This window comes from Strongylocentrotus purpuratus, unplaced genomic scaffold, assembly GCF_000002235.5.
Source record: "Strongylocentrotus purpuratus isolate Spur 01 unplaced genomic scaffold, Spur_5.0 spur5_scaffold_18, whole genome shotgun sequence".
Taxonomy (NCBI): domain Eukaryota; kingdom Metazoa; phylum Echinodermata; class Echinoidea; order Camarodonta; family Strongylocentrotidae; genus Strongylocentrotus; species Strongylocentrotus purpuratus.
In genome coordinates this window covers 25,969,415-25,996,788 of record NW_022145603.1, presented here as the reverse complement: position 1 = coordinate 25,996,788, position 27,374 = coordinate 25,969,415, and the positions used below count along the sequence as shown (strand labels likewise).

General features: G+C 38.3%; 1 protein-coding gene across 2 annotated transcripts; it reads left to right on the top strand.

Moving 5' to 3' along the window:
• The first annotated feature begins 8,178 nt into the window (after nt 1-8,178).
• Nucleotides 8,179-24,203, top strand: LOC105439248. Of its 2 annotated transcripts, none has more exons than XM_011668035.2 (6): nt 8,179-8,282; nt 13,276-15,461; nt 16,517-16,567; nt 18,552-18,599; nt 19,986-20,038; nt 21,579-24,203. In XM_011668035.2, the coding sequence occupies exons 2-6, from the start codon at nt 13,395-13,397 to the stop codon at nt 22,693-22,695; spliced, it is 3,336 nt and encodes a 1,111-aa protein (XP_011666337.2). In that variant the 5' UTR covers nt 8,179-8,282; nt 13,276-13,394; the 3' UTR covers nt 22,696-24,203. The 2 variants fall into 2 exon arrangements, with proteins under 2 accessions (XP_011666337.2, XP_011666336.2); XM_011668034.2 differs by having other exon boundaries at nt 8,185-8,292.
• The last annotated feature ends 3,171 nt before the right edge of the window (nt 24,204-27,374 follow it).

Here is a 27,374-nt window from a genome sequence, read left to right as displayed (position 1 = left end):
CACCTTTACTGTATATTCTATGAATACCTTTAAAATGTTAAATACAAGAATAATTTTTGAGATACAGGGAAAAAAAAACCAACCATAAGTCTTTGTGAGAATAATTCCCTTACAACGCTTGAAAGTGCTTTTTTTTTGCTCTAAAAGTTAACAAAATGTGATCAGAATTGCAAAATATTTAGGATAGCACTATTAAAAGAACATTCTTTTCACATCAGAATGTCATTTTTCAACACTCCTTTTAATACTATATCAGGATTTCTCTTACAGCAATTATAATGTAAAAAATTAAAGGTACAGATTTACATCCTCTTTGTATCAATACTCTCAGGGAACAGATAATCAGAGTGATATCAATGACTTGTATCACAATATTTTTGCATACTTAAAAAAAAAGGAGTTTGTAGAAATATACATTTGTTTGTCCTGAATCCAGTATTAGGATACACTGTACATGTGTATACCTACATGGTGTACTTAGCTCAAATAAAAGTTAATATTCATTGCCTAATTGCCCTCATACATGTATATTCACCCCTTCAAGTGTTCAAAACTAGAATGGAAATTACTTATTGCATGCTTGATTCATTTCACTTCACTTTTGCGGCTAGCTTCCTCATTGTCATGCTTTTGCTACCCAGTTCATTAAACTTCTTTGATGATTCTTTCTTACGATTGCCGGTTTGCTTCTTGCAAAAGAAATGTAGCCGCGATGTGATAAACTTCGCAAGAAGTTTCCTTTTGATGTTATGGCAGTCTGCAAACTTCACATCTTCAGTTAGCTCTTGCGCTCGTTCTAGAAGCACACTCTTCACATTTTTTTCATCCATGAGCTTGTCTTCAGCCTCGCGGAACATCGCTTCGACAGTCAATATCATCTTGAATGTCTTGTCTGACACACGAAGAAGGCATCCAGTTTTGAACTCTTTCAGCATGGTGAGCTGTGCATCAGGATGTGTGTGTCTTCAGCTGTCACCTCACTCATGCAAGTTTCGCAAGTTGTCTCGTTCTTCTTAACACTGGTGGCACAGTAGCCTGCAAGGTTGTAGAGGCTAGCGCGCTCTGCTGGAGGAAGACAACTGACATCGGGGTTGTCTGACAGGATGATGCCTGAGACTTCGACTTCCTCTGGGACCTGCACGTCCTGTTGCAGGAAATCAGCGAGGAATTCGCCATCATCTTGGCTGTAACTCCCTGAACGTGGCAGCGTGAGAAACTGGGCAGTGCTGATGAGTTTCAGGGCAAACTTGAATTCTAGTGGGGATGGGACCGGCTTCCTCAGGCGAACGACAGAAAACAGATTTTCCAAACAGTCTTGTGTTAGTCTACCTGTAAGAAGGTATTTGTGACCAGCATCAAGAAGCTCCTCAGCTAAGCTAAGAACTGATGTAGTAGTCAAGATGACCCCGGTTTGGCATGGCTTCCAGTCACCTTTACCTATCTTCATCCCCTTGAACACAGCTATGACATCTTGAAGAAATGACAGAGTTTCCTTGTATTTATCTGGCTTCATCTTGCTAAGGGCCAAAACAGGATGACGGCTTGTCATGATCTCGAACCAATGGTTCACCATTTCGATAAACCAAGCTGCAGTACGATGGTCTGCACCCCTGCTTTCTTTGTTTGCAAGGTAGATGAGGGCACTGCTCACATCATGGCTGATCACATGTGTAGCGCTGGACACTTTCATTTTCTCGAAGTGAGAAGGTGCAAGTTTGGCCTTGGTAAGCTTTGGTGCCAGCTTCAACTCGTGGTGCTCTTGGAAGCATGCAAGGTCATGAAGGGGGTAATCACTGACGATGGATGAGCGAAGATGATGGCGCTCTACGGTGTCTTTGGAAAGAACAAAATTCTGCCCACTTATTAGAGCTGACTTGATGTTTTTGAACAAATGAGGAACATCAGCGAGAAAATACAGCCAACCTTCTGTTTCATGCGGGTGAGGGATTCTGTAGACCGTCTGGCAATGTTTACCGCATATTATCCCAAACGACTTCCACATAGCCCGATTGGCGCTACCCATATCACTTGTTACTGCTTGGACATGCAGGCCGGTGTCTGCTGCACGACTGATGATGTCCAGAATGATGTCCTTGAAGACGGTTCCATCTGTTGAGCCACTTGTAAAGTGATAGCCAATCGTTTGCTTCCAGCGAGAGGTAACTCCACCGAGCATGAACACAAGCGCATGGTCAGCACTGCCACAGTGTCTTGGCAATGTCACATCGCCTACAAGGTGACCACTAGTGACATCATACTCGACTTTTTGTGTCAGAGACATTTCATCTAGTGTAAGACAGCAAAGTCGTTCTTCCTTAGTCAGACCATCAACTTTCAGCTTCAGCAGTTCAAAGACCTGCGTCAATACACCTGGCTGAAAAGACATGTACTGTAACCTCCTCTGAAGTGTGCGTTCCGATGGTAGTGGGTATTGCAGTTTTAATAGGACTTTGTATCCTGCAGATCCGCATGAGAACCTCAGCTGTAGGGCCTTCTTAACTGTGGCTGGTGACCACTGTACCCCATTCATAGCCCGTCGTGACATAGCGTTTAGCTGATCTTTCCCAAAGATTCGTGCTGTCCGCGATTCCTGTTTCAGTTTAGCTTTCTGAATAGCTCTATACTGTTTCTTTGTTTTCCGAAGTTCAGTCTTCAAGGCCTTGATTCGCCCTTGCATTTTCATTCTTGGTTTACTTGGTGGTACACTTGATGTGGTGGGGTAGTTCTCGTCTTCTGTGGCAGTGTCTTCAACTGGAATAACAAATAACAGAGGAGAGAAAAAATTACAATAACATAATAAGAGAACAAAATGTAATTTGTACCCTTCATTTTGAGACAAACTTATGCAAGTTAATCCCTTTTCTAAATCACATTGCTAGCATGAACATCTTAAAAGAGGCATTTTATACCTCAAAATCCTCCAAGAAATGAATGAGCATAATTTCATGAAATTAATGGAAATTTCACATACCAGTTTCCAAATAGAATAAATGCTAATTTTTTTCTAATCATGGAAACTTGTATTTTTCAACAAATGAAAAAGAGGCCCTAGTTGTAGTCAAACAGATTTAAGGGACAGCATCTCAAATAATGGACAATTATTGATCTTTTTTATTTGTGTGTATGTGTGTGTTGGGGGGGGGGGCATTTATCTATTTGATTTCAATGAACATTCTAAATGAATAAGAAAAACAATATGCAGCTGTTTTTGAGTATAACAAAAGCAGTCTCCCCCCCCCCCCATGATGTAAGACAAATAATTTTTCACATGTTTTTATACAGTCCTGGGGAGTGTTTCATGAAGGGTCTTGTCAGTGATTTTCAGTGACAACTGTTATAAGCTACTGAAATCCATGCATCTGATTGGCTGAGAGCAACTTTGTTAGTGAAAATCACTGACAAGACTCTTCATAAAATGCTCCCCTTTACTTTCGATAAACTGCATACATGCAATCCTACAGAATGAAGGCACACATTTTGTCTTCTAGGCAATTCCACTGGTTGGTCCAAAATAGTGAATGTGAGTAACCAACTTCTGAAGTTTTGAAGCTGCATTTACTACTCTAATATATACATGTATGTGCAGTGTTGTGAATAAAACTCATTTACCTTTAAACACCTATAGTCAGAGAACAGGAGATTAAGAGGTTACTCAATATCTCTCTAAATGTAACGTGAGTAACCATGGAATTGCCCTTCTGTAGTTTGGACAAAGGAAGTTAAAATAACGACAGTAGTTTGATGAAAATGATTCATTGATTCAGTACGTACCTGAACTTGAAGTTGATGTTGTTTTGTTGGCTGGGTTAATACAGTAGGTATGGTCAAAGGAAACGCACAATTTCTTGGTAGCACTAACAGCGTTTGGTGTACAGGGAAGGCGTTTCAGAGGTCGCCTGGGCTTCAGCACACTGCGATGGCAGAATATGGTTGGTACTGCCTGCCACTTCAGTTTTTTCTTCCCATCTGCTCTTCCATTTTCAAATTGTGATTCATCGAAGTGAATCTGCAGAAAAGAAGATACAATTTTGTTAATTCTAATTACTCCCTGGTCCTAAATGTAGGTAGTGCTATATATTTCAACAAATGTCACTGCATCTTGTCACCCCCCCCCCCTTCACATCACTAGGTCAGTTGGGAGAATATTAAAGTTGAACTTCTCATTGTCTGAAATTTAATAATTTTACTAATAATTACTCTAATACAAAATCCCCTAATCTACTTTAACTAACTACACTTAGTGACACTGACAAATACAGAATCTCTGATGAAATCTCCAGTGGTGCTATGTTGGGTCTCAAGAAAGAGATTTGATCATATATGAACAAGGGCTAGTGTCGGAATTCAGGAGAGCAGTTTTCTCTCGTCCTCCTTTGGAGGGCATACTTTGTATGACTGAATCTCTTTGTTGAGACCCAGACATTAGCACCAATGCCTAGATTTTATCAGACATCTCACTATTCCACATCAAATAGTTTTGATTCTGTTGCATCACCAACAGCACATGCGGATACGCTAAAAAGCCACCATTTTCAAATGTGAATTACAAACGGAACCATGAAGACCGAAACATCTTTGTTGTTTAAAAAATTCTGAAACTCATTTTTTTGCCTAAATTACTTTTTTTGACATTTTTTTTGGTAAAAAAACTGGGTCAAAATGAAAATGTGATAGGCAGATTCTTCATGAAAAATTACACCTGATTGTATACTTTTGTTTTCATAACATTTTTTGTCATGATCCCCACATCAAACAAATGATTTTAGAGAGGAAAAAATTTGGCTGAGAAAAAGGGCCTTATTGTTGGTGTTGACTTGTTTTTATTGTCCTCTTGTTCAGTCTCCCAAATCGGCCGTGCCCCTCTACTGCCAGTCTAGCGTTAACAATTAAGTTAGATCATAAGACTGGAGTGAAAGGATATTCATTTCTTTTTAAATTTCACTTTCAACTCTACTGCCAGTCTAACGTTAACAATCAAGTTAAGTTAGCTCATAAGACTGGAGTGAGAGGATATTTTTTTTTTAATTTCACTTTCAACTCTGAAACTTCAAATTTGTACTCTGTCTTAGACTAGCCTTAAGGGCTCTCTCGAAATGTTTTTTTAATGATATTATTCGAGAGAGCCTTAAACGGCTCCCATACCCCTGCACGGAGAGGCATGTAAACAAAACTCAAAAGTGGTCCAAAATCACACTTTCGCGCACCCGACCAATATTGGACAGTGGCTTTGATAAATTTTGTCCGAGTTTTGGTCTTAATTAGCGCTTTAATTTCAAAATCGGATCTAAAAATAACAAAATAAGAGCAATTTTCTTACCAGACCGATACAGCTCAGCTCCCTTTTCACGTGTACCGTGTGAATTCACGATGTCTACACAATGGTGATGACCTCTGACTGGCACTTCCGTAATTGTGGGTAAATTGTGCTGCTTCCGTATAATGCGCTGTATGAGTGTTATTCAGCGCATTATACGGAAGCAGCACATTTACGAAGTGCTAGTCAGAGGTCATCACCATTGTGTAGACATCGTGAATTCACACGGTACACGTGAAAAGGGAGCTGAGCTGTATCGGTCTGGTAAGAAAATTGCTCTTATTTTGTTATTTTTAGATCCGATTTTGAAATTAAAGCGCTAATTAAGACCAAAACTCGGACAAAATTTATCAAAGCCACTGTCCAATATTGGTCGGGTGCGCGAAAGTGTGATTTTGGACCACTTTTGAGTTTTGTTTACATGCCTCTCCGTGCAGGGGTATGGGAGCCGTTTAAGGCTCTCTCGAATAATATCATTAAAAAAACATTTCGAGAGAGCCCTTAAGGCTATCTTAGACCAGTTCAAGAGACCCTGAATCAGGTTACCTAGCAATTTCTTTAATTAAATCTTGGTTAGAGTGATTTTGTGTCTGTTTTAAAAGAGTGCAGCAGACACGTTTCAGTGACAGTGGCCAGTAGTCAGTACAGTGGCAGTGGCAGTGGCAGTGCAAGAACCCAGAAATTCGAATCCACTCTCAAGCTTTTTAACAATAACATCTGAATTCTTGCTATTATTCACCATTCATGTGTTTATACATTCTAAGACTAAAAGTCGGTTGTTCTTTAAGGTTTAATAAACATTCTGTTCAGTTCTGGTTGAATTCTGTAGACCAATTCAGACAGAAGAAAGGCATGCCTATTCTGCAAGTTCAAGTTTACATACATAACCTATACACCGATATTAATACATGGGACCGATACTTACCTCGCACAAACAAGATGAAGAAGTTGGTTTCCACCCCACTCTGCTCACTTTGTTCTCCCATATTTTTCGTCTTTGTGGATCTGCGGGGAACCTATACATCTTGTACCCCTTCTCTGATTTATTGCTGCACCCGAAGGCGCAACAACCCGTCATTTTGTCGTGTTCTTTAAATCACTGACTGTCAGCTCGAGCTCGTTTGATATCACGGTCGCGGTAAGCGCTGTGCGTTGCGCTGCGCTGCGGAGTGAAACAAAATGGCGCCAGGAGTCACGTGACCATCAAATTCCGGTCCCCCTATGTCGCTACTCTCTATATATAGGTACTCTAAGTTATACTAGTCTTCTCATTTGGTTATAGAGTTTGTTTTTCCTTTAGGTCATTTTCGTACATGTTTGCGTGTGATACTAACGTTTTCAACCATGTTTCACCAAAATCTATCATTTTCTGGCGCGACTGGATTTTGACATACCATTTCCAAAACAATGTTGCTCGTTGAAGCATGTATGGATTGCTGCGATCAATATATTATATCAAAGCTCATTACCGTCTATACGAAGCAAGGTATCACTGAATATGATGTTTATGAAATTATATAAACCAACTTGAACTAAAATATCACTCACCTGAGAAAAAGGAGATGATGAAAAGAATCGGTTTAATCGAATTCGTTCGTAAGCTATGGCCATGCTTTCAAAATGTGATCGTCAGGCTCGGGTAGTGGACACTGACAGTGCGATAATTACCAATCAACGCTAAATGGCTTAAGTGACAATAGGACTCGTTGGAGCAAAATTTATCTTCCAATCGACTCACTCATCATTAACTATATATAAAAGCAGGGCAGCGGAGCATCTTTCAAAGTGGGGTTTATCAATTAAAAAGGGCACTTTAAAAAGGGGGCATCTACAAGGGGTGAAAAGGGGGCACTTCTCACAATTAAAAGGGGGCACTCGATCATTATAGAGACGGAAGGGGCATTTATCAAAAGGGGAAAGGTGCGCTATATTCAGATCCTTCAGATTAATTTTATTGGTCCATTTGGAAATTCATTTGTTGGCATTACATAGGCACATGAACAATATACAATAGAAAATAATATACACAATTAGGTAATATACAGTAGCAAATGTACAATGACAAATTATAAATTATAAACCGTTTTTACATAGTGGAATTATATATAAAAAAAAGTAGAATAGATAAATAAATGGACTTCCAACACTATTGAAAATGTACGATTGCGTATAATTTGGAAGTAGTATTGTTGTTATATTTTATTATTATTATTTTTATCATTATTATCATCATCATTATTATCACAAATGAAAAGGGGAATGTGTCAATGACAATTATGAGAGAGTTTTAAGACTAAACAAAAACACTTTTCGATAAGATAGAGATAAATAGAGAGAGAGAGAGAGAGAGAGAGAGAGAGAGCCTGTTCCTGACACCAAGGATTCCAGTATCCTTGTTTGTCTGTTTTTTTATAATAGTTATTTATTATTAGTTAATCGTTCTGGTTAGTTGAACAGAGACAGATTATTACAAGATACAACTTCAATAGATTATTATTGATTGTTATACATGTACTTATTTTAATCTTACAGTTACAGGTACAGCTTAGAGTTAGATTGTTATGCTGTTATCAACCTTACATACATGAATGCAGGTTACATGTTACTCTTAGAGTTTGGATTGTTTGTACATAGGCCTAGTATAGTTTAGTTATACTCTTTGTGAGATTTGTTGTTATTATACTCATCATGTTTATACTCCCTATATATCTATGTAACATATGTTTTATGGACCTCTGCCTTGTGTAGATGAGTCTGAAATAAAGTTCTGAATTGAATTGAATTGAAGTGGAGTGATTTGGGGCCGATATTATTGAGAGTTGATGCGCGCCATCTACGTTAAATACCATTTTGTCTTTTGTCAACAAAAATGAACCCTGCCCATTTTTTCTAACCTGAATTGATATGCCAAAATATCAATCACCACCATTGGACTGTCTTTCTGTGCAACTGATGGGCTAACCAAATGGTGAGAAAAGGTGAGGATGAAATGAAGTTAATTTTGCATGAGAAATATGCACTGTTGTCCCTTCTTATGACCTCCTGAAACTGTTTTGATCGTGCAGCTGAATCGGATTCATGAACGGACATTCCTCGAATACCATAGTCCCACCCGTAGATGTGTGTATCAAGTGTGTGGTTTTAAAGGGAACGATTATTGGCAGTCGGTCGGTCAGTGCAGTGCGTGTGTAGCCTGCCATGACAAAAGTGCGTAGATCTAGATCTAGTAGAAGGTTTAATTTAATGTTATGCACATCATGAGAATAGCTACTACTAATTCATTGTGAACACACTTGCATGTTCGACCTAAGAAGTAAGAGTTAGACTATTAAAGAAACTAAACTAAATCTCAGACTCAGAGTCAGACTCATTGCATGGAACTTGCAGGTGGAAAGAAGACGAGAAAAAATGGGTTTGTTGAAATTTGCTCATGATGACGAAATCATGAAATGAAGCACTGTTTTTTACAGAGTGCATGCATTGTAGGAGTGGGTTTCTGTAGAATCTCTTTCAATGTACCCCTGCGGCTACATCAATGTTGAACTCTGCCTGCGCCACTGTTCTATCTCTGTATTTTCTTATTTACAGTATCTTTCTTGACAATCTTCACCTTTCTGCGAATTCCCAGGATCCTCCAATTTGCTAGGATTGGACAAATTACAAAGTCAACCAAAAAAGAAGAAGAAGAAGATAATCCCAAAACTGAACAAACAGAAGAGCCTAGAGTAGACTAGAGGCTTATGGCCAATCAATCGTACTCGTCATAGGCAGTGTTTAAATCTAGAGACTTGTGTCAAGATTTTAGTTAGACTCTAGACCAAAAAATCAGTCTATTTCGTTCTGGGACATGTTCCACTAATACTTCAACTGGCTTCACCAAATCCCTCATAGAGCATAGAGCATAGAGCATCAAAAGACAAAACATGTTCAACGTAGAATCTAAAGGCTCGGTCAAAAATGCCATTACAAACTGCTACGAACGCCGTACGAAAGATTTTCAGACAACGGAAATTCGGGAAGACAATGGAAAAACAGAGATTCGTACAAAATTATCGTTCGTACGAAAGTTTGTGACCGTAGCATCACTCCTCCAAGCAGATGGATCTTCCTATCTAGATTTTTGGTAGCCTAATTTGGAGACAATTTACCAATTGGGATACCAATTTCATTTGCTCAAAATAAAAAGTGTGATGAGCTAATTCCCCATGAAAATGACCCCTTTTGACCAACTACTTTTGTTTTCATAACAGTATTTGTTATGATGATCCTCACACAAAACCATAGGCTCATGTATTCAGAGAGGCAACAAATTTTGCTGGGGAAAATGGCCGTTCAGCTAAACCTGTGCATGCACACATGATAACCGTTAGTGATAGGGTGATAGTAATCATGCAAACCCACCTTTCATCAACCCATCGTTAGCTTAATTGGTAAGGACAGCGTAAGAACGTTAGAACATTGTAGTTGTGGGTACGAATGTCAAATTTATTCAGTTTTATTTTTTTCCTTTATCAATAGTGAAGCAAAGCAATAACTTTCAAAGTCTAATTGTCTGTGAGGTAGGCACAGCTACCTACACTTTGCGAGCCATAAAAAATGTGACCTTTACTTTGAATTCACAAATAATAAACAAATCTTGGAGCCCATATAGTGTCGATACTGTATGTATCAAAACTGAATCTCCAATATGGGGGACACGCTCTGAAATGGGAGAGAATTTATTTATTTTTATTTATTTATTTCTGATATTTATACAGGGTGGCACATATCACCAATTTGGTGGTCTTCCATGAGGCCCTGTTTGGTAATAATAAAAACAAATAACAGCATCAAAAAACAAAATAGATAAATACACAAGCATATAAACAGGTAAAATACAAATTGGCCATATGCGCGACTACTGATAAATATTCAAATATTTGTGTAGACTTCCAAAGGCTGAACATTGATTGTTGTGTGTTTGACGTGGAGTTGGTTTTGCAATCATTCGATAGACCTGCATGCTCATTGCATATCAGGCAGTAAGATTTGGGTAGGCCATTTCTACAAAACTGGCATATTCATTGTACTCTGGATGATTTGGTCAAAAATATTCCTCAATCAATAAAATATAGATTCTAGTGGAACAAATTCTGCATTGGATATAGACTCAATATTTCAGTATACTTTGTAATTCCTACAAATGTACATGTAGCCTTCTGGTTTGAAAGATACTGTAATGCCAAAACTTCTCTGAAAGGAGACATTGTACAAGTATGGGTTATTAACAAAAATTATTCCTTGGGCGGAAAGTCTGCCTAATATTAGGAGTGGCCGAGTGCTGAATCATTTTTGCTTATCTTTAGAATACCCCACCAATAGGGTTTATGACCATGAACGTGTAAGACCATGGGTTAGAATTAGGGTTAGGGTTAGGATTAAGTTTAATGTTACCTAAGAAACTTAATTCTTTAGATTTAGTTTCATTGGTGAAGCGTTGGATATAGACTCATGTCGGGTCAATTTTTATTGAGTATTGTAATGTTGATCACAATTTTTGTTGGGACTCAAACTGGCTTCTCTGGTCTTCCTAAAACAAAAATAGTTTCCGCCGAAGCAAAGTTTGCTCCCGTGGGCTAAAGTTACTAAGGTGGCTTAATAGCAAAAGGTCATGGCACAAAAAGAAAAGGTCCTGAATAAAACAAAAGGCATAACAGTTAGTGACAGCGGTGAATCAAAACTTGTAATTTGAAAAGTATAGATGGTATATTTTATGAGGTAGTAGAGATTATTAAAAATATCTCCAGTGTCCTATTTAATTGGTTCTACCTCAGTGGCATGAAGATATAATTTTTCAACAACTACACATTTTTTGCCTGCCAGATGCGCCTTTTTGTTGTCTTTAATCAAGGCAGAAAAACGAGAGAAGCCATTGACTGAAGGTTTGGGCAAAAACAAATTAAAAATAAGAATGAAGTTGCCTTCAATCAATAACAAATTGGCAACTCTGTGATGTATCTTGCGAGCTCCCCTCCCATTTGTCCTGTACTAAAATATTCAAAAATCTATATTTTCTCTAAAGAAAACTTTTAAACATACTTGCACCCTGAAAACAATTATTGCAAATATGTTTTTATCAGGGTTGTTTGATTTAAATCATGTCGATTTAAATCATGATTTAAATCACGATTTAAATCACTTGATTTTTTTCAAAAAAATCACTGATTTAAATCAACTTTTATGAAAAAAATTAGTTTTCTCTATTTTCTCTTCTTCTTAACAGATACTTTCAATGTAATCATTTTCATTTCTGTTCCACATGCTTTAGAGATACTTTAAAAGAATGATACACCCTCATGGAGTCTGATTTAACACCACTGTTTTATTTTCAAATTGTAAAAACAAGCAAAACTGATGAAAACAACAAGTTTCTAACGAAGTAATGATAAATAACTCTCTGTATGTACACCAAACTGTTAAATCTTCAATAAAATAATATATAAAATCTACAAAGGTGCTCAAAGTCCACAACTTGGATACTTTTACAAAACAGCTGAACTACTTGTATGTACCTCCTTCTTGTTACTATTAATACCCATTCTTTCAATTACTTAAGTTGAAGGCATATGTGTACATTTGATAAGAATTACATGTATATTTGCATGCTTGTGTATTTTCTTATCAATACCCATACATTCAATTACACAATTTCAAAGTACACATATATACTTAATAAGTAAGAATTTAAAAATGGGAAAGTTGCTGGGCAAGTGTTACTGTATGCAGCAATACAACTGCTGTGCTTGCTTGTTCATGTAATAGTTTGAAAAAACAGCACATCAATGATGTGGTGGACAGTGGTGCTTATCCTGCATCTTGCAACGAAATTTATTGAAGTTTTATTTGGAACTGAGGTTACACTGTAATGAAAACATAAAATGTGTATTTTGTTACAAGCATATCAGGAAGTGCCTATTGCAAATCTGGTTAAATATTACATTCAAATTAGATGTTAACGTACAGACTGATATAAAAATTTCAAGAGTTTAAATGTATACATAATACATAACATTACTTGGACTTCCATAAAATGTCCCTCTCTATAATGCAAATAAATAAAAAAAAATAAAAAAAAAATTACCCGTATATAAGTGGATTATTGTGTCAAATAGTACAATACACAATGTTCAAAAGACTACTTGACCACTATTATTGGTGTAAAACAGTTTAAATATAGTCTAAAACTTGTTAAGTGTGACCATTATTTTTCGTTGGAAAAAAATCAAAAAAATCTGATTTAAATCATAAAAATCCGATTTAAATCAAAAAAATCAACAACCCTGGTTTTTATACCACCCATGTACGAAACAAATCTATTCTGTGACTTTCCGTTATCTATAAATAGGAAATTAGAAGGTTTTGAAATGTCTCTATGTATGGAGCAATTTGAGAGAGGAGCTTGCATGATACATGTACCTCATATTGTTGCCAATTTGTGTTTTACTGATGACATTATGACAAGTTAAAAAATTCACGACTTTTCTACTTTCAATCGGATTTTGCTCAAATTTTCACTGACAAGTTCCTCTCATATTTCTACTTTTATTAAAACCAAATTAATATTAGGGTGGACTTCCCTTTAAAGATGTATTGACATGTACACCGTTACTTTGTGATTTAGATCGTTTTTTTTACTATTTGTACAAGCAAGGAGTTAAAGCTTATCTGTACTAGTGTACAGGAGGGATCAGATCTCCTTGCAAGGTCACTGGACCGGTGGTTATCTCATCAACTCAGCTCTCAAATAACATAAGAAAAAGAGGATCATGGGGGACCAATGGTCACCGATTATGCATTGTTGTATAGAGGGCACAAGTAGCTATATGCAGTGCAGTGGGGCTTTAAGTTTAAGATATATTGTAATGTGCATCATAACTTTGTGTTATTCATTGTTGTTTTTCTTTGTTGTGTGACTCTTTCAGGGCAGGTGAATGCCAGACAGTTGTCACATTTCATAGGAGCGGGCCTTGCTGATGACCACCAGCAGCAGGAAGAAGTGCAGGAGCAGGAGCTACATGTAGAGGGAGGGCTCCAGGACAGCATGGAGCACAGAGATGGAGGTCCAAGACAGCTCTCTCATGAAGCCCAGCCATACCATGGGGACGAGAGCCTCCTTCGCAGGAGCTACGGTGGATTCGGGGTCAACATGCATCCACAGGGCATTCCTCTGGGGTACAGACCCAGCGAAGAAGCGCCGCAGCGTGAGGACCCTCGAAACGCGATCCACCGTCCATACGAGCAGCGGGAAGTGGTTAACGTCCACCAGCCTGTGGAGCCTGTGAGATGGAGCAGGGAGGAGGAGCCGGGGTACGATGAGAGCAACAAGCAGCTAGCAGTTGCACAGATGATGGCAGAGATGCATCAGGGGAACATGCTTCAGCAGCGCAGTAGTAACCTGATGATGATGGCCAGTCAAATGGGACAAGGAAGGTATCATCCAGATTTCTTACAGACAGGAGGTAGGATGCTATTTGGTGCTCCACCTCCTAGAGTGAGCACAGAGGAACGCTTTCCCTATCAAGCGGAGATGATGAGACAAAACCAGGCTATGATGTTTGGTATGGCTCCACCGGCAATCGAGAAGGGAAGGTTTGAAGAACTCTTTCAGCAGCAAAGAGGTATGATGATGGACATGGCTGCTAGGGGAATAGGTGACTCCAGAATGCAGGAGTTTTATCTAGGACGGGGAGGGATGGTTGATCCTAGTCCTAGAGAGGCCATCCACTCCAGGAATCATGTAGACTTTGGACACCCTCGGGTGGGAATGGTGATGGGTATGAGCCATGATGGATGGCGAGGCTCTGCAGAGAATGTAGACACTGGTGAAGCTGAAGATATCAGGCATGAGGTACCACTAGATGGAGTCGAGACGAATCAGCTGAAGGTAGAATCACACATGACAGAGCCAAGTAGGGAACATTTTATAGATAGGCCAATCTTGCCACACAGAGCGGAGCAAAGCCCCGACAGTACTCCAAACATGAACATCATCCAACCTAATCATACATTTACAAATGAAGGGATTATTAATGAGAGGGCTGTTCAGAGGATTCCAGAAACTGTGGGTACTGTGAGTAATAATCTTCCATTACCTGGATGTGGGTCGTTAGGAGTCAGAGACACAGTGGCAGAGATGGTGATGGAAATGGAGAGAAGGGACAGAAAAAAGATGCAAGAGATGAGTGGTTCAGACGACACTAGCAGTTCGGACCAATCCGATTCAGAATCGGAAGCAGAAGAAACGGAAGGAAACAAGCCGAAGCACCACAGTATTCCAGCCCAAGTTTCACCTTGTGAAGTGGACGAGACTTCCAAAGTCCTGCATCCTGATAGGAATGACCTAAAGCTCCCACATGATTCCTACTCCCAGGAGAGTGGGAGTGAGAGTGATGAATCTTCCGTAGCTCCTTACCATGACCTTGAAAAGAACCCATCTTCTGTTAGTTCCCAGGATGATGCAGAATCCCCCGGTCCTACCCTGGCATTTTCTTTACCAGCTCCTATGACTATGAAAGCAAAGCTGATGGCTGCAGTGCGCCAAGATATCAAGGAAGAGGAAATGTCTGGAGATTTGAGAACCCATCAAAATTCAGATTTATCCTCTGATGAGAAACATGACAGTGGGGAAGAAGCAGAGGAAAGTGCCAATGATGAAGCAGATCCCAAGCTGCCCGAAAAAAATCACGAAAAGTCCCTGAATACCCTGCAACAAGATAGTCCTGACAGTGACTTATCCTCACACCCGGACAGTCAGCTTGACATCAAGTGTGTCAGGATGCCAATGTGGCGTTGGATCGGCCCCAAGCAGAGCAAAAGCACCCGCGTGACGCGGCAAAGTACCAAAAAGGGTAACCTGACGATCCGATTAGTCAAGAGGAAACAACCGCCAAAGAAACGTGGCAGAAGAAGAAAAGCTGTTGCTGTACCCATCACCAAAGAAAGCTTCCCGACAGCAGTGCCCTGCGCCCATCCCACCTACAAGAGGAGGGGCAAGGTCTTCCAGAAAGTGGTGATGGAGGACATGGTAGTCATGGATGGACAGATCATGACAGTCGCCAAGAGAGGGCGTCCCAGGAAGATCAGGACAGAAGGGGAACTCCCTCAAAAGGTAAATACGGTTGCTCATTAAAGCAAGTTAGCACGAAAAAGCATAAAAAGGCACAGTAAAAAACTGAATAATTGTTGAAAATTATATTCTGATGGCATTGAGGTAGAACCAAATCATTAAAAACGCAAAGTAAATATCTCTCCTACCTTGATTGGACTAAATTCTTTATTTCTAAATCTTTATATTTGCCAAAATACAACCCTTGTGTGTTCTTGAAATGTGTTTTTGTTCCATTACGTTGCACAAAAGTACTGTATGTTATCAATTATTAAGAAGCAGTCATACAGATGCAAACATTATTTTTTACAACCTAAAGTAAAATATATGAAACATTTTTCTAACTTGCATTTGGTTATTAAAGTTGTTGGAATGTGGACTTCATGTTTGGTTCGAGGTTCGATTCCTGCCGCAACACTAATGTCCTTTCACAGAACATAAACCTACGTTTGCCCTTCTTCACCCAGGTGTTAAATGGGTACTGGTGAGAAGGGATTCTTTGAATGCTGTAAGCACTGAAATCGGTAGCCTAACAGAGCCTGGATAATATTGGAGTGCCTTGAGGCTTGAGCACCTTACATGGTGGATATGTGCGCTATAAAGATATCCAATATTATTATTATACCTAATATTATTTCCTCTTTCCTTATTTTATTATCAAGATGGATAATTAGATCTTGTTTATTAGCATCAAAATGATCAAAAATGCATATCAAAGTCTCTTGGGCTTAGCTCAAAGGTTTGGTTTTGCGGGATGGAACATCAGTCTGCAGAGTAATGAAAGGCAGAATGACAAAGAAAAACAAACTTTAGCTGAAATTTCTGGAAAAATGTTATAATTGTTATTTTGTCTCCATGCATATTTGAAACGTACATGTACATAAAAATGGTCTACCAGTTTTATTGTAGTGCGATGATTAACAATTTCTGCGATTGTGTGCAGTTTGTATCTGCTAGGAGCTAGAACTTATCTCTCTCTCTCTTGATTTGTTTTTTCTTTTGTTTCTATGTTTCCCTTCCTCACTTTTTGTGACTGTCTTTCTTGTTTCTTCTTTCAGAGGGTGAGACAAAAGAGAGTTAACCAAGACGACAAGGGACCACCAAAGAAGGTATGTAATTGTAATGGGCCCATAATTGGTCGGTGACAACAAAATGAAAACGAAAGAAGCTTGGATATACAGTTGAAGTTCACTTTATTATTTATAAAATCAGCCAAAGCTGCAGTAGTTCAAACGAAGATTATTTAAGGACATTTTAAACTAGCTTATTCTCTCAGAGGCTGGGCGGCCCTATAGTTTGAGCGAATCTAGCAGCACATCCTTAACATAGTAACGGAACAAAATAAACTGAGCTACCAAATTCCGCACATGGCATTTAAATACTCCGGCACTTGACGAGGCTTAAAAATCACATGATCTTATTAGCCAATCAGGAGGACCCTTACAAAGACAAACAATTACAAAATAGGATATATAAAATGACCCTTGGGTCATCCGACCTCTAGACCAGTTCAATCTACCAATTAAGAGGAGTTATACAATGTACATATAATTAAATATAACCAATGATGACAAAGCACAATAGATAGAGTGATTTGAACTAAGTACCGAAGAAAATGGGAGGAGCCTACAGCCCCGCGAGAATGTCAGGTCCCTGGAAAAACAGTATATTGTCTAACGTATTTATCGGAAATGAACACCTGTAAATCTAATGCAGGAACTCAAGTCCAACATGTTTACCTGTTCCTGGCATACTATCAGGAACATAATTAATGCTAATCAACTATTCAACTTTTAGATGTATACAAAGTCAAACTAATAACCGTACCAATGATCAATTTAACCCAACTCCTCTGTTGCTATAGCGCCCCCTTTAGGTCAATTTGTTGCCCAAATCAGCGTATCACTACATAATCAGTTCAGCATCAAAACAAATCAGCTCTGCCTTGCCAATTTAGAGTGTGGTGGTGTGACTAATTCCTCAAAAAGCGGTCAGCTTTGAGTTGGTTTCAAGTTGGTTAGTTGGTGACAGAGACCCCTTAAAGGTAATACAAAGTTTTGGTATGGGGTCATGAATTTGATTCAAATGAACATATTGGAGGCATATGCGATCCTATAATATTCAGTGACCGTTGTCGCGGTTGAAATCGAGCCTAAAATTATGAAATTGTAAATAATAAACTCTTTATGTTGTATAGCTCCCTCTCAAGGTCAAGATATTTATTAAGCTAAAAAACAATTTTTCTTCACTAAAATCAACCGATTAGCTATTCCCTTTTAGAAATTTTATATCACAACTACATATTCTGAAATTGTCATGGTCGCAGCTACCATTGTACGACCGTAGGCGCTATTTGAAATTTATCAAAATTTACCGGGAGCACCGGTAAATTTTTATATTTAATTTTTCTCGAAAGCAGAAGTATTTTAAGGGCTAAATTTTCTAGCGCTTATAATACATCCACAGGGGCATCCAAATATATAAAAATTGTAAAGAATCACTATCCACCCAATTTTCAAAATTCCCCAAACTTTGTATTACCTTTAAATTTGTTGGTTTTGAGTTGGTTTAGTGATTTAACCTTAGGCCTTAATAATAATAATAATAATACTATGGAATATTTATATAGCGCACATATCCACCATGCTTGGTGCTCAGGCGCTCCAATTATTATCCTGGCTCTGCTAGGCAGCCAATTTCGGCGCTCACAGCATCCAAGGAATTCCTTCCTACCTTAAACATGGTTAGTTCAGAATTAAATAATGATAAAAAGCCTTCTTATTAGTGCTCCTATTTGTCATATTGTGAGGCTCATTATTGATTATTACCCCCGTTATAGTTGAGCCGCCAAAGTAACTAGCCCTCAATCCGATAGGGTACTCATTTACACATAGGTGGAGAGTGACAAATTTAGATTTGTCAGGACTTTAGTGATATGGCTTGTAGAGCTGTAGAGTTGGTTTTGAGGTGTGACCAAGGTCCTCAATATTGTTCAGTTTGGAATTGGATTAAGTCGGGTTCGACGTTGTGACTAGGATATGATTAATTTTCAGCTTCACAGTTTTCATGAGGTTTGTTCGATTACATTTGCAGAGAGGCAGACCAAGGAAAGAGCATGCTGATAAAGATCAAGTTAAAAAGGTCAGTGATTCCCTTGTGCACTTTCTTTTAAATCTACCCCTCCCCCCCCCCCCCCCGACCAAAGAATTTGTTCCCCCTTCATTTGCAAGCCTGTTTTCAGCTAGTCCGAACAAACAATAACAACCATACCAACCTTAAATTTCAATATTTCTAGGGCAAGGTCACTTTTCTAAAGGGCACATTCCTATATTTTACAGCACAAATAGGAAGAATTGGAAAGCGCACAACAAATCTCCAAGGCCAATGAGAGGGGCATTGAGGCCAATCAAAAGGGCATTCACAACCATGGCCTTGGTGGCCTTGGTGGCCTTGGATTAATATAAGCCCTGCCATACCAACATTATCAATAACAAAAACTCATTTTCAACAACAACAACAACAAAAATTGTATTACTAAATACTAGAAATGGAACAAAATTATATGCAATAAAAGAGAAAAAGTGTTACTAGGCAATCGTTCATGCCAAACTCCGTTCATTAGTACAATGAAAAGTCTCGCAGACCTCGTGTCTCATGCCTGAATTATTTATTTTGTCTGACCCTTGCTTTCCTCTCACCCAAGAACCATTGTCAATTCTAGCACTGATTATGTATCATATGACATTGTATTCTTTTTCCTTGTTTATTACCATCTACGATCTGATGTTGACTTTCTCTCTTTCTCTCTTTTTTTCACTGCTCTACCCATCTCCTCTGCCTTCCTACCTTTGGTCCTCTTTAAATCTCTCGCTCCGTCAGCTCCCGCATCGTACAAAACTGATTTCATGTACCTTTATACCCAACTAAAGCTGTTTATGAATGTACACTGTAGTTAACAATAACTAGAACTATGTATGATCATGATTATTTTGTTGTTGTAAATTGATAGCTTTAAAGTTTACCAGGGATAAACAGATTTCTGAATGGACAATAAATACTTCAATTTCAAATCCAATTTCCAAAAGTATCATGATCAAATCTTATTATATTATTTTGTTTATTAAACTCATTGGAAAAATTCCCTCTTTCTTGTAAATGTTTTGTATACAATGTCCAAAATGCTTGACATGGTCTTGTTAATATACAATTAATAACATGAATATTCACTTTCATTGCATGAATATAAATTTGTATAACCTGAAAACCACTTTCATTATATGATCCAATTAAAAAAATTATCATGATCAAATCTTATTACCGTTATATTATTTTGTTTATTAAACTCATTGGAAAAATTCCGTCTTTCTTGTAAATGTTTTGTATACAATGTCCAAAATGCTTGACATGGTCTTGTAAATATACAATTTAATAACATGAATATTCACTTTCATTGCATGAATATAAATTTGTATAACCTGAATATTCACTTTCATTTATTATGAAATTTATTACATTTTGTTGTGACAGGTCAAGAGAGTAAGAAGCAAGAACAACTTGCCTAGGAACGTCAAGCTCATCAGGCAAGTATCTCTTTAGTCTCTTTAAAGTGACTCAGTAATTCCTTGAATGCTGTGAGCATGGAAATTGGTAGCCTAGCAGAGCCAGGGTAATATTGGAGCGCTTTGAGCACCGTGCAGGGTGGATATGTGCGCTATATAAATATGCAATATTATTATTATTATATTGCCTCAGATTCTGAAACAAAATCCTGGATTTAGCTCATGCTGCGATCATAATCATAAACCTTAAGGTCAGTCGGGAATCCCATGACTTTCACAAGCAGATCACCTGTCTGATTATCAAGATACTTATGATTAGGAATAGAAATCGAACTTTCCATTTTCCTAACGGTTTCTATAACACTACAGTCTACTGGGAAAAATGAGTATGGTAAAACTGGTCCTTCAAAAATTGTTATTGTTTTGAAGCTCTATTTTTTTAGGGCTTCAATATTACACCATATTACAGACACTGATAACATGTAAGGCCATGCATCTCAGATTTAACATTGTTAAACTATGCCTTTAAAGAGAAGGTGGATTCTGAGGAAGGACAAACACATATTCTGAGCTTCCTCTCAGATGCTGGTTTGGAAGACTATATCGACTTGCAGTAGAATAGAGCGGCGCCAGAACCCAAGTTGGATTTGGGGTCTGTATGTCTGGTTAAATATTATCTCTTACTTTAAAGATAAAGTTTAGTTCTGGTCATGTGATTGCATTGTGAAAGAAACGTGGATTCGATCAGAAAAGGTTTATCATCTAGCATATAAGTATTGGTGTGCATTGCAAGGTTCTGGAATCATCAACATGGTAAGAAATTTGGCTCAGTCTTGGTACAGTAACAAGCACTGTACACAGAAAGATGAATATGGGAATACCCAAACACCTGGCGTAAAAATCTGTCCCAATTTTTATGATGTTACATGCCATATTTATAATATTAAGGCATTTTAAAAGCCATGCTTGTCAGGGAACATGTTTCATCTGATGTTCTTCCAAACTTTGCATAATACAATGATAACAATCACAAATTATTGTTCACCTCTTCCCAGAACTCAACCTTCTCTTTAAACATTGATCCATAGAATGCCAGGTTAAGTTTTTAGGGTTAATTTTATACACTTTAACTGGACACATATTTTGATTGGTTAACTTAAAAAGTACATTTAACTCTGCATTTATAAGTCAAATCTGTTTGGAGAGATGTTCTTCATTTGCAAAATTTAACTTAGGAAGTGTACAGTAAATAACACATGTTTTGCATAATTTGGTAAAGTTATATGATTTGAGTCAGGGAAAATTGAACTTGTGTGACCTCGAATTATGCAGAGTAAGCTACTAACTGGGAAATTGAAATAACCCCACCATCACTGATGTGTTGACTGCGCATGGTGATTCAGTTGAACTTTGCAAATCTGAACCACTCACAAAATTTCTGCCGTTACGTATGACTGGTTTTAGAGTAAATGACTGCGCATTCAAAACGCACACAATATTTACTTGTAGTCTTTATTTTTTTTTTCAAGATCTGTCTTTGATTTTTCTAATATGAATACAGCATTCCTGCCCCACAAAACATTGAGAGCGAAAAGGATTCCCCGGACAAGAAGACAAGCCGCGTTGGCCATGGAGGGAAGGACTTTGGCTGCCCGTTCTGCGGGAAAGAATTTAAGTGTGGCTTCCGGCTCAACAAGCACATGCAGACGCACATCCCCAAGGAAGTCCTGGAGCAGAACAATGAGGGAACCATCCAGATGCAGCTGGCCCTGTCACCGGATCGAGAGAAGCGGATGGTGCGCTTCGACCAGTGTCAGTTCTGCAAGCAACTCTTCATGGACCTGAAGGCACACATCCGCAGGGTTCATTCTGAAGCAGAGGAACACCTCTGCAGCATATGCGGGCACGTGCTCCGCAACAAGGAGAGTCTCGTCGCGCATGAGAAACGCCACAAGGTTGTTGCTGCAGGTAAGAAGGAGTTCGTCTGCAAGGAGTGTGGCGCCGACTTCTTCTTCCAGACGGGACTCAATCAGCACTCGAAGCGCCACCTCTCAGAAAGGGCGTGCGTCTGCGAGATCTGCGGGAAAGCTTTCAAGACCACGAAGGATCTTGAGAAGCATAAACTTGTCCACACGAAGCCACACTCATGCCAGGTGTGCAAACGGCGGTTTGGGCAGAAGTCCAACATGAAAGCTCATATGAGGCAGCATTCCGGTGACAAGCCGTTCCGCTGTGACCTCTGCAGTGCTTCCTTCACTCACAACGTCAGCCTGAAGACCCACAAGAAGAACACTCATGGCATTGATTGGTGGAAGGAGAACGGAAAGAAAGAAGAGACAGATGAGAAAATGGAGAAGATGGCGATCATGAATGCATGCCTGGACTATTTCGGCAATACTGGCGGTGGGAATGGCCCAAAGTGGGAACCACCCGTCCCTCCCTCTAATCCCAATTCTAATCCTCATCCTAACCCCATTAATCCGCTCCACTCTCTTAATCCCATCAACGCATTAAACCCCATCAATCATTTCACCCCTATCAACCACGGTCAGATGAGTGAGGGTAACGATGACCACACCCCAATGCACCTTCCACACTTCACCCCACTCAACTCGTTGAGTGCGATGCACCCTGATACCAGGCCACACCCACTTGAAGACATCAAACCGATCGTCTAGACACATTCTATCTTAAAGCTCGGTTCACACATAGTGCAGTAAACCACGTTTAAAATGCTTGGGCAAAATGAAAAACCCTATGCATAGTGGGTTTCACATTTCTGTTTGTTCTAAAGGGAAGCCATTTTTCAGGCTTCTGCCTCATTTCAGAACCTGAAATCGCACTAATTCAGACTTTTTCAGCCTTCATGCTATACAGCATATTTTGGGCTCCGAAATGATGAACCACTTTTCATTCTCTTCAGATACAACCATCTGGTAGTTAAAACACAAGATTTTGGCGTAGGCACCTTTTCATCATCCCAAATTTCCAGTCATTGATGCGTGAAATGATTTTATTATGCCACAGCATTTTTATGAAGGCGATTTACCTGTTCAAATGTGAACAAGCCGTAATAATTTTTGTTTGTTTCATTGTAAGCAATACTTGTGTACCATGTGACGTGAATAGTTGATCCTTCATCTTTCATGCAAAGCAGAATCAAAGCCTAGCCTTGAAGCTTGTTGTCTCGCACTCAGAGTGAAAAAGATAAACAGAAGTCAGTGTCATTGAAAGGAAACACATCCTATCAACAATTTTCCATAGTTGTACAGAATAAATGTTAATCAGTTTCATACAATGGTGGGAACGGAATATTATGTGAGATAGAGTTTAATAGAGGTTACTGGATATTATTAATTTCAGCAATATTGGACTTGGCTATTGCGTATTATTTATATATATATATATATATATATATATATATATATATATATATACTTTAATTCATTTCGTTAGATAGACATGGGATGGAAATAACCTGTAGTGTATTGTGTTTTTGCCCAAATTAACTTGCCATTTATTGCATCATTGGACTACTCGAATATTCAAACAGCTCTAAGTGAAATCCTTCTGAGTGAAATCCTTTAAATTAAATGTAAATGTATATTAGCACTGTTTAACATCATCAAAATGTACAATTAGTTCTTGTAGTTTTCAAATTTCACTTTTTATTTCGTCTGATATAAGCTGGAGTACTCGGAGAGATAATAAGGTAATACAGTCAAACCTGTCTACAGGGACCGCCCAAGGGAAACACAAAAAGTGGTCTTTGTAGACAGGTGGTCTTTGTAGACAGGTTCCTTTAGTACATGTTTCAATGAGAAACTATTTTCAAGGGAAACAAAAAATGTGCTTGTTGTAGACAGGTGGTCACTAAAGCAGGTTTTACTGTTCAATGGTCATATCATTTAATCATCTGAGATGTGCGGGGTAATGTATTGGGCAAAGTGGTTTGGACTGGCCCTTGCAAGTACTGACTAAAGTATTTCAAAACATCCTTCCAAGAATGTTTAAACTTGTGATATAATGTTTGGAAACAAATGAGTCTTTTTAATGTTGTCACCAACCACTCAAAGAGGTCCTCGCCAAATCAGACAGAGAGGGCTGCATTATAGCTCAGTATTTTATTATTTTTTTTATTATTGGTCTAGAATTCTGTTATGGATGATCTTTTGGTTTGTATGGCTTTGGGTCTGGGATAAAGTAGAAGTAGTTCAAGAACATGTATTCAGTTCAAGTAATAGTAGCATACATTTGAGGAGGCGTGATAGCTCAGTTGGTAGAGCAGTGGTTTCATTATCCGGCAATCCCGGTTGGAAACCAAGGCGATGCGCTAGTGCCCTTTGGTAAGGCATTAATCCTCATTACCTGGTCTCTCGGAGAGGACCTTAAGCGGTTGGTCTTCTGGATGCTTACTAACAAGCATTTATGCTTTCTTAGCAATCGGGTAAAATAACCACCACCACAATACATAGAAATCTGCTATAGTAGTAGCAGCAGAATTAGTAGTAGAAGTAGTAGCAGTTGTATTAGTAGCATTAGTAGCACTAGCAGCAGCAGCAACAGTAGTAGTAATATTATTATTAGTAATAGCAGTAGTACTAATATGAGTAAAGCAATCAAAAGCATTAAAGCACTCCTGGTTTTGATAAAAGCATAATAAGTTATACCATGAGAAAAAAGTCTGTTCCAGTATACAGCATTTGTATCTGCTTAGAGTAAGTGTATGCCTGACAAGCCTTTTTAAAAATGACATTATTTACTCTCTTTTTTTAATTTGAATCGATTTACTGTCTCTTTTTAATAACTTTCTTCCTTGCCAAGCATGCTCATGTGATAGAGAATATTGGGATGATGTTAATATGCAATAACCTTCATTGTAATTATCATAATTGTATATCATTAACTTTGTATTATCAATTTCTATCATTTCTCGTATATAAATGTATGTTGTTTCCGTAAAAAAAGTATGCCATTTCAATTTTCATGTGTATTTTTATTTCTAGGTACATGTTTGAAAATGTGTACATTTTATATCATGTATCGCTTCAAATGGATAGAATGTATTCTTCGCAGTATGCTGGTAATTATCATTTTTGTACATGTAGCTACAGGCATGTAAATGTGTACATTTCAGATCATGTATCTCTGAAAATGGAAAGTACGAATTTGACTTGTTACCATGGTAATCATCGTCTGATCGATTGCATGTTCATTTTAATAGGTGGTATACAATATATGGTGGTATATGTATGAATGAGGGAGTTTACATATAGATGTTGTGGAACTGGTGGAAATGATAAGAAATAACGTCGGCTACCTGCAAGAAGGGCTGTTATTGCCATAGACACTACATGAACTTCTTGCGGTCTTCCGGCCTTCTTGCAGGGAGTGACGATAAATAAATGTTTGAGGGTTTGGGGAAAATCATCCTCATCACTCTGCCTCTTTGGTTCAGCATTTTCACAAAATCTATCCTGAATAGTTACACTATAGCACTGCATATACAATGTATGAAACAAAAGCTTTGAGTACTGTGATGTTATAACTACATTGTATGAGGTGATTAAAGGTATAGACCAGTTTCGGAAAAGCCCCCCTCTCAAAAAATGAAATGGAAGCTCTTATTACCAATCATGTGAGAGCATATGTTTGAACTAATACGTGATTATACAAGTGATTATACAAGTAAATTATATCTATCCGAACTGGATAGATATCGCGTAGTCCCATATAAATCTTTCTTTGTACAGTGCTTCTAACTTTACCAAGACTGGGCCAAATTTCTTATCATTTTGATGATTCCAAAACCTTGCAGTACACACCAATACTTATATGCTTGAGGATCAACCTTTTCTAATCGATTCCCCAACGTTTCTTTCACAATGCAATCGCATGACCAGAACTGGTCTACACCTTTAATTTTTACCACAGTCACAGCATCATGACAGACACTGGACCCACCTTAGGTCAACAAATAATAACGGTCTGACGTCTGGAGTCAGACAGGTGTCTGTTTTATACCGGTAGGTTGATTGTGTTATGAGGTTCTTTAGGGGTAATGTAGAGTACCAAAGTTTGACATCGTACTTGCTATTAATCTGTTGACTACTGAATTATCTAATTCACATAGACTTAACACAGGGACCACCGCGTTCAAGTAAGCGATGGGCTAAGTTGTCACGGTGGCTGGTTCCAAACAATTATGTGCTTAACAATGGTGTAAAGGACGCATCGGCCCCAAGCCCTTGATTCGCCCTGCCATTTGCTTGAATGATTTTGTAGTGAACATCATGCTGTTAGGAACTAGGGCCCTGTTTCATGAAACTTGTTATCGATAACAAGTTACAACTTACTGTTATAAGCTACTGAAATCATGGCATCTGATTGGCTGAGAGCAAATTTGTCATAGAAATTTAGCATTTGTTATAGATAACAAGTTTTATGAAACAGGCCCCAGTAATCTGACAAAGAACAATATGATGTTTGCACTTTGATATGCTGGTGCAGAAAGGTCATCAATTCAGTATCACATCAACTGTAACAAAATACTTGAAACGCTCCATTGTATGTTTCATCGAGCATGTAGAATTCAACCACTTACATGTTTAGTTGAAAAGGTTGAAATAGTGCACATTTGGCGAAGTAGGATGTCTATTTGCTAGCATCTATTATTCTATTTCCATTTTTTATTTATTTCTCAGTCACCTTTTAAATTGTCTTTTATCTGTCAATGTACTTGTTTTGTAGAAAGAAGAATCGCTATATCTTGTCTTTTCGGTGCTAGATTGAAGAAAAACGTATAGATCATAGTTGTCTATTTATCAATGTTTGTATTATACGATTTGTACTTCGAAGTAATATATTTAGGAAAGTGACAATGGTTACTCTAAAGCTTTTGTAAAAATGCTCTAGTAATGCTTATTCATTTGTTTGTAGGAATATATTATCTTTAAACCACTTGGCAATAGAATATCACTTGGGCTATGGGATAAACTTTCTTTCCTCTATAAACTGCTATCTACCCTTTCAATGAGAGGATTGTCAAGATAATAGCCCCACCAAACTGGTTGTCTCTTGCTTTTGAACCACAGTTTCTTCTTCATCTGGTAATATTCAAGGGGCCATGTAGCCTACTACAAAGATGGGCTGATGGTTGCAAGAGGTATGAGGAAGATAAATGAGACCTAGAGGGGTCTTAATTCTGTGAGTAACGTCAAGATACATGTACATGCAGTTCACATGCAGGAGATGCATGTAAGTTTCATTTACGGTAAAGAAAAACTGGTGTCATTTTGAAAAGGATGTTATCTCGGGTCCCTGCAAGAAGGTCGCTTCTGCCATGCTCAATACATAC

Excerpts from the sequence above, each read along its gene's own strand:
- LOC105439248 (XM_011668034.2), top strand. Across the intron at positions 15,462-16,516 it reads AAGGGGAACTCCCTCAAAAG|AGGGTGAGACAAAAGAGAGT; the intron begins GTAAATACGGTT and ends TTCTTCTTTCAG. Across the intron at positions 16,568-18,551 it reads ACAAGGGACCACCAAAGAAG|AGAGGCAGACCAAGGAAAGA; the intron begins GTATGTAATTGT and ends TTACATTTGCAG.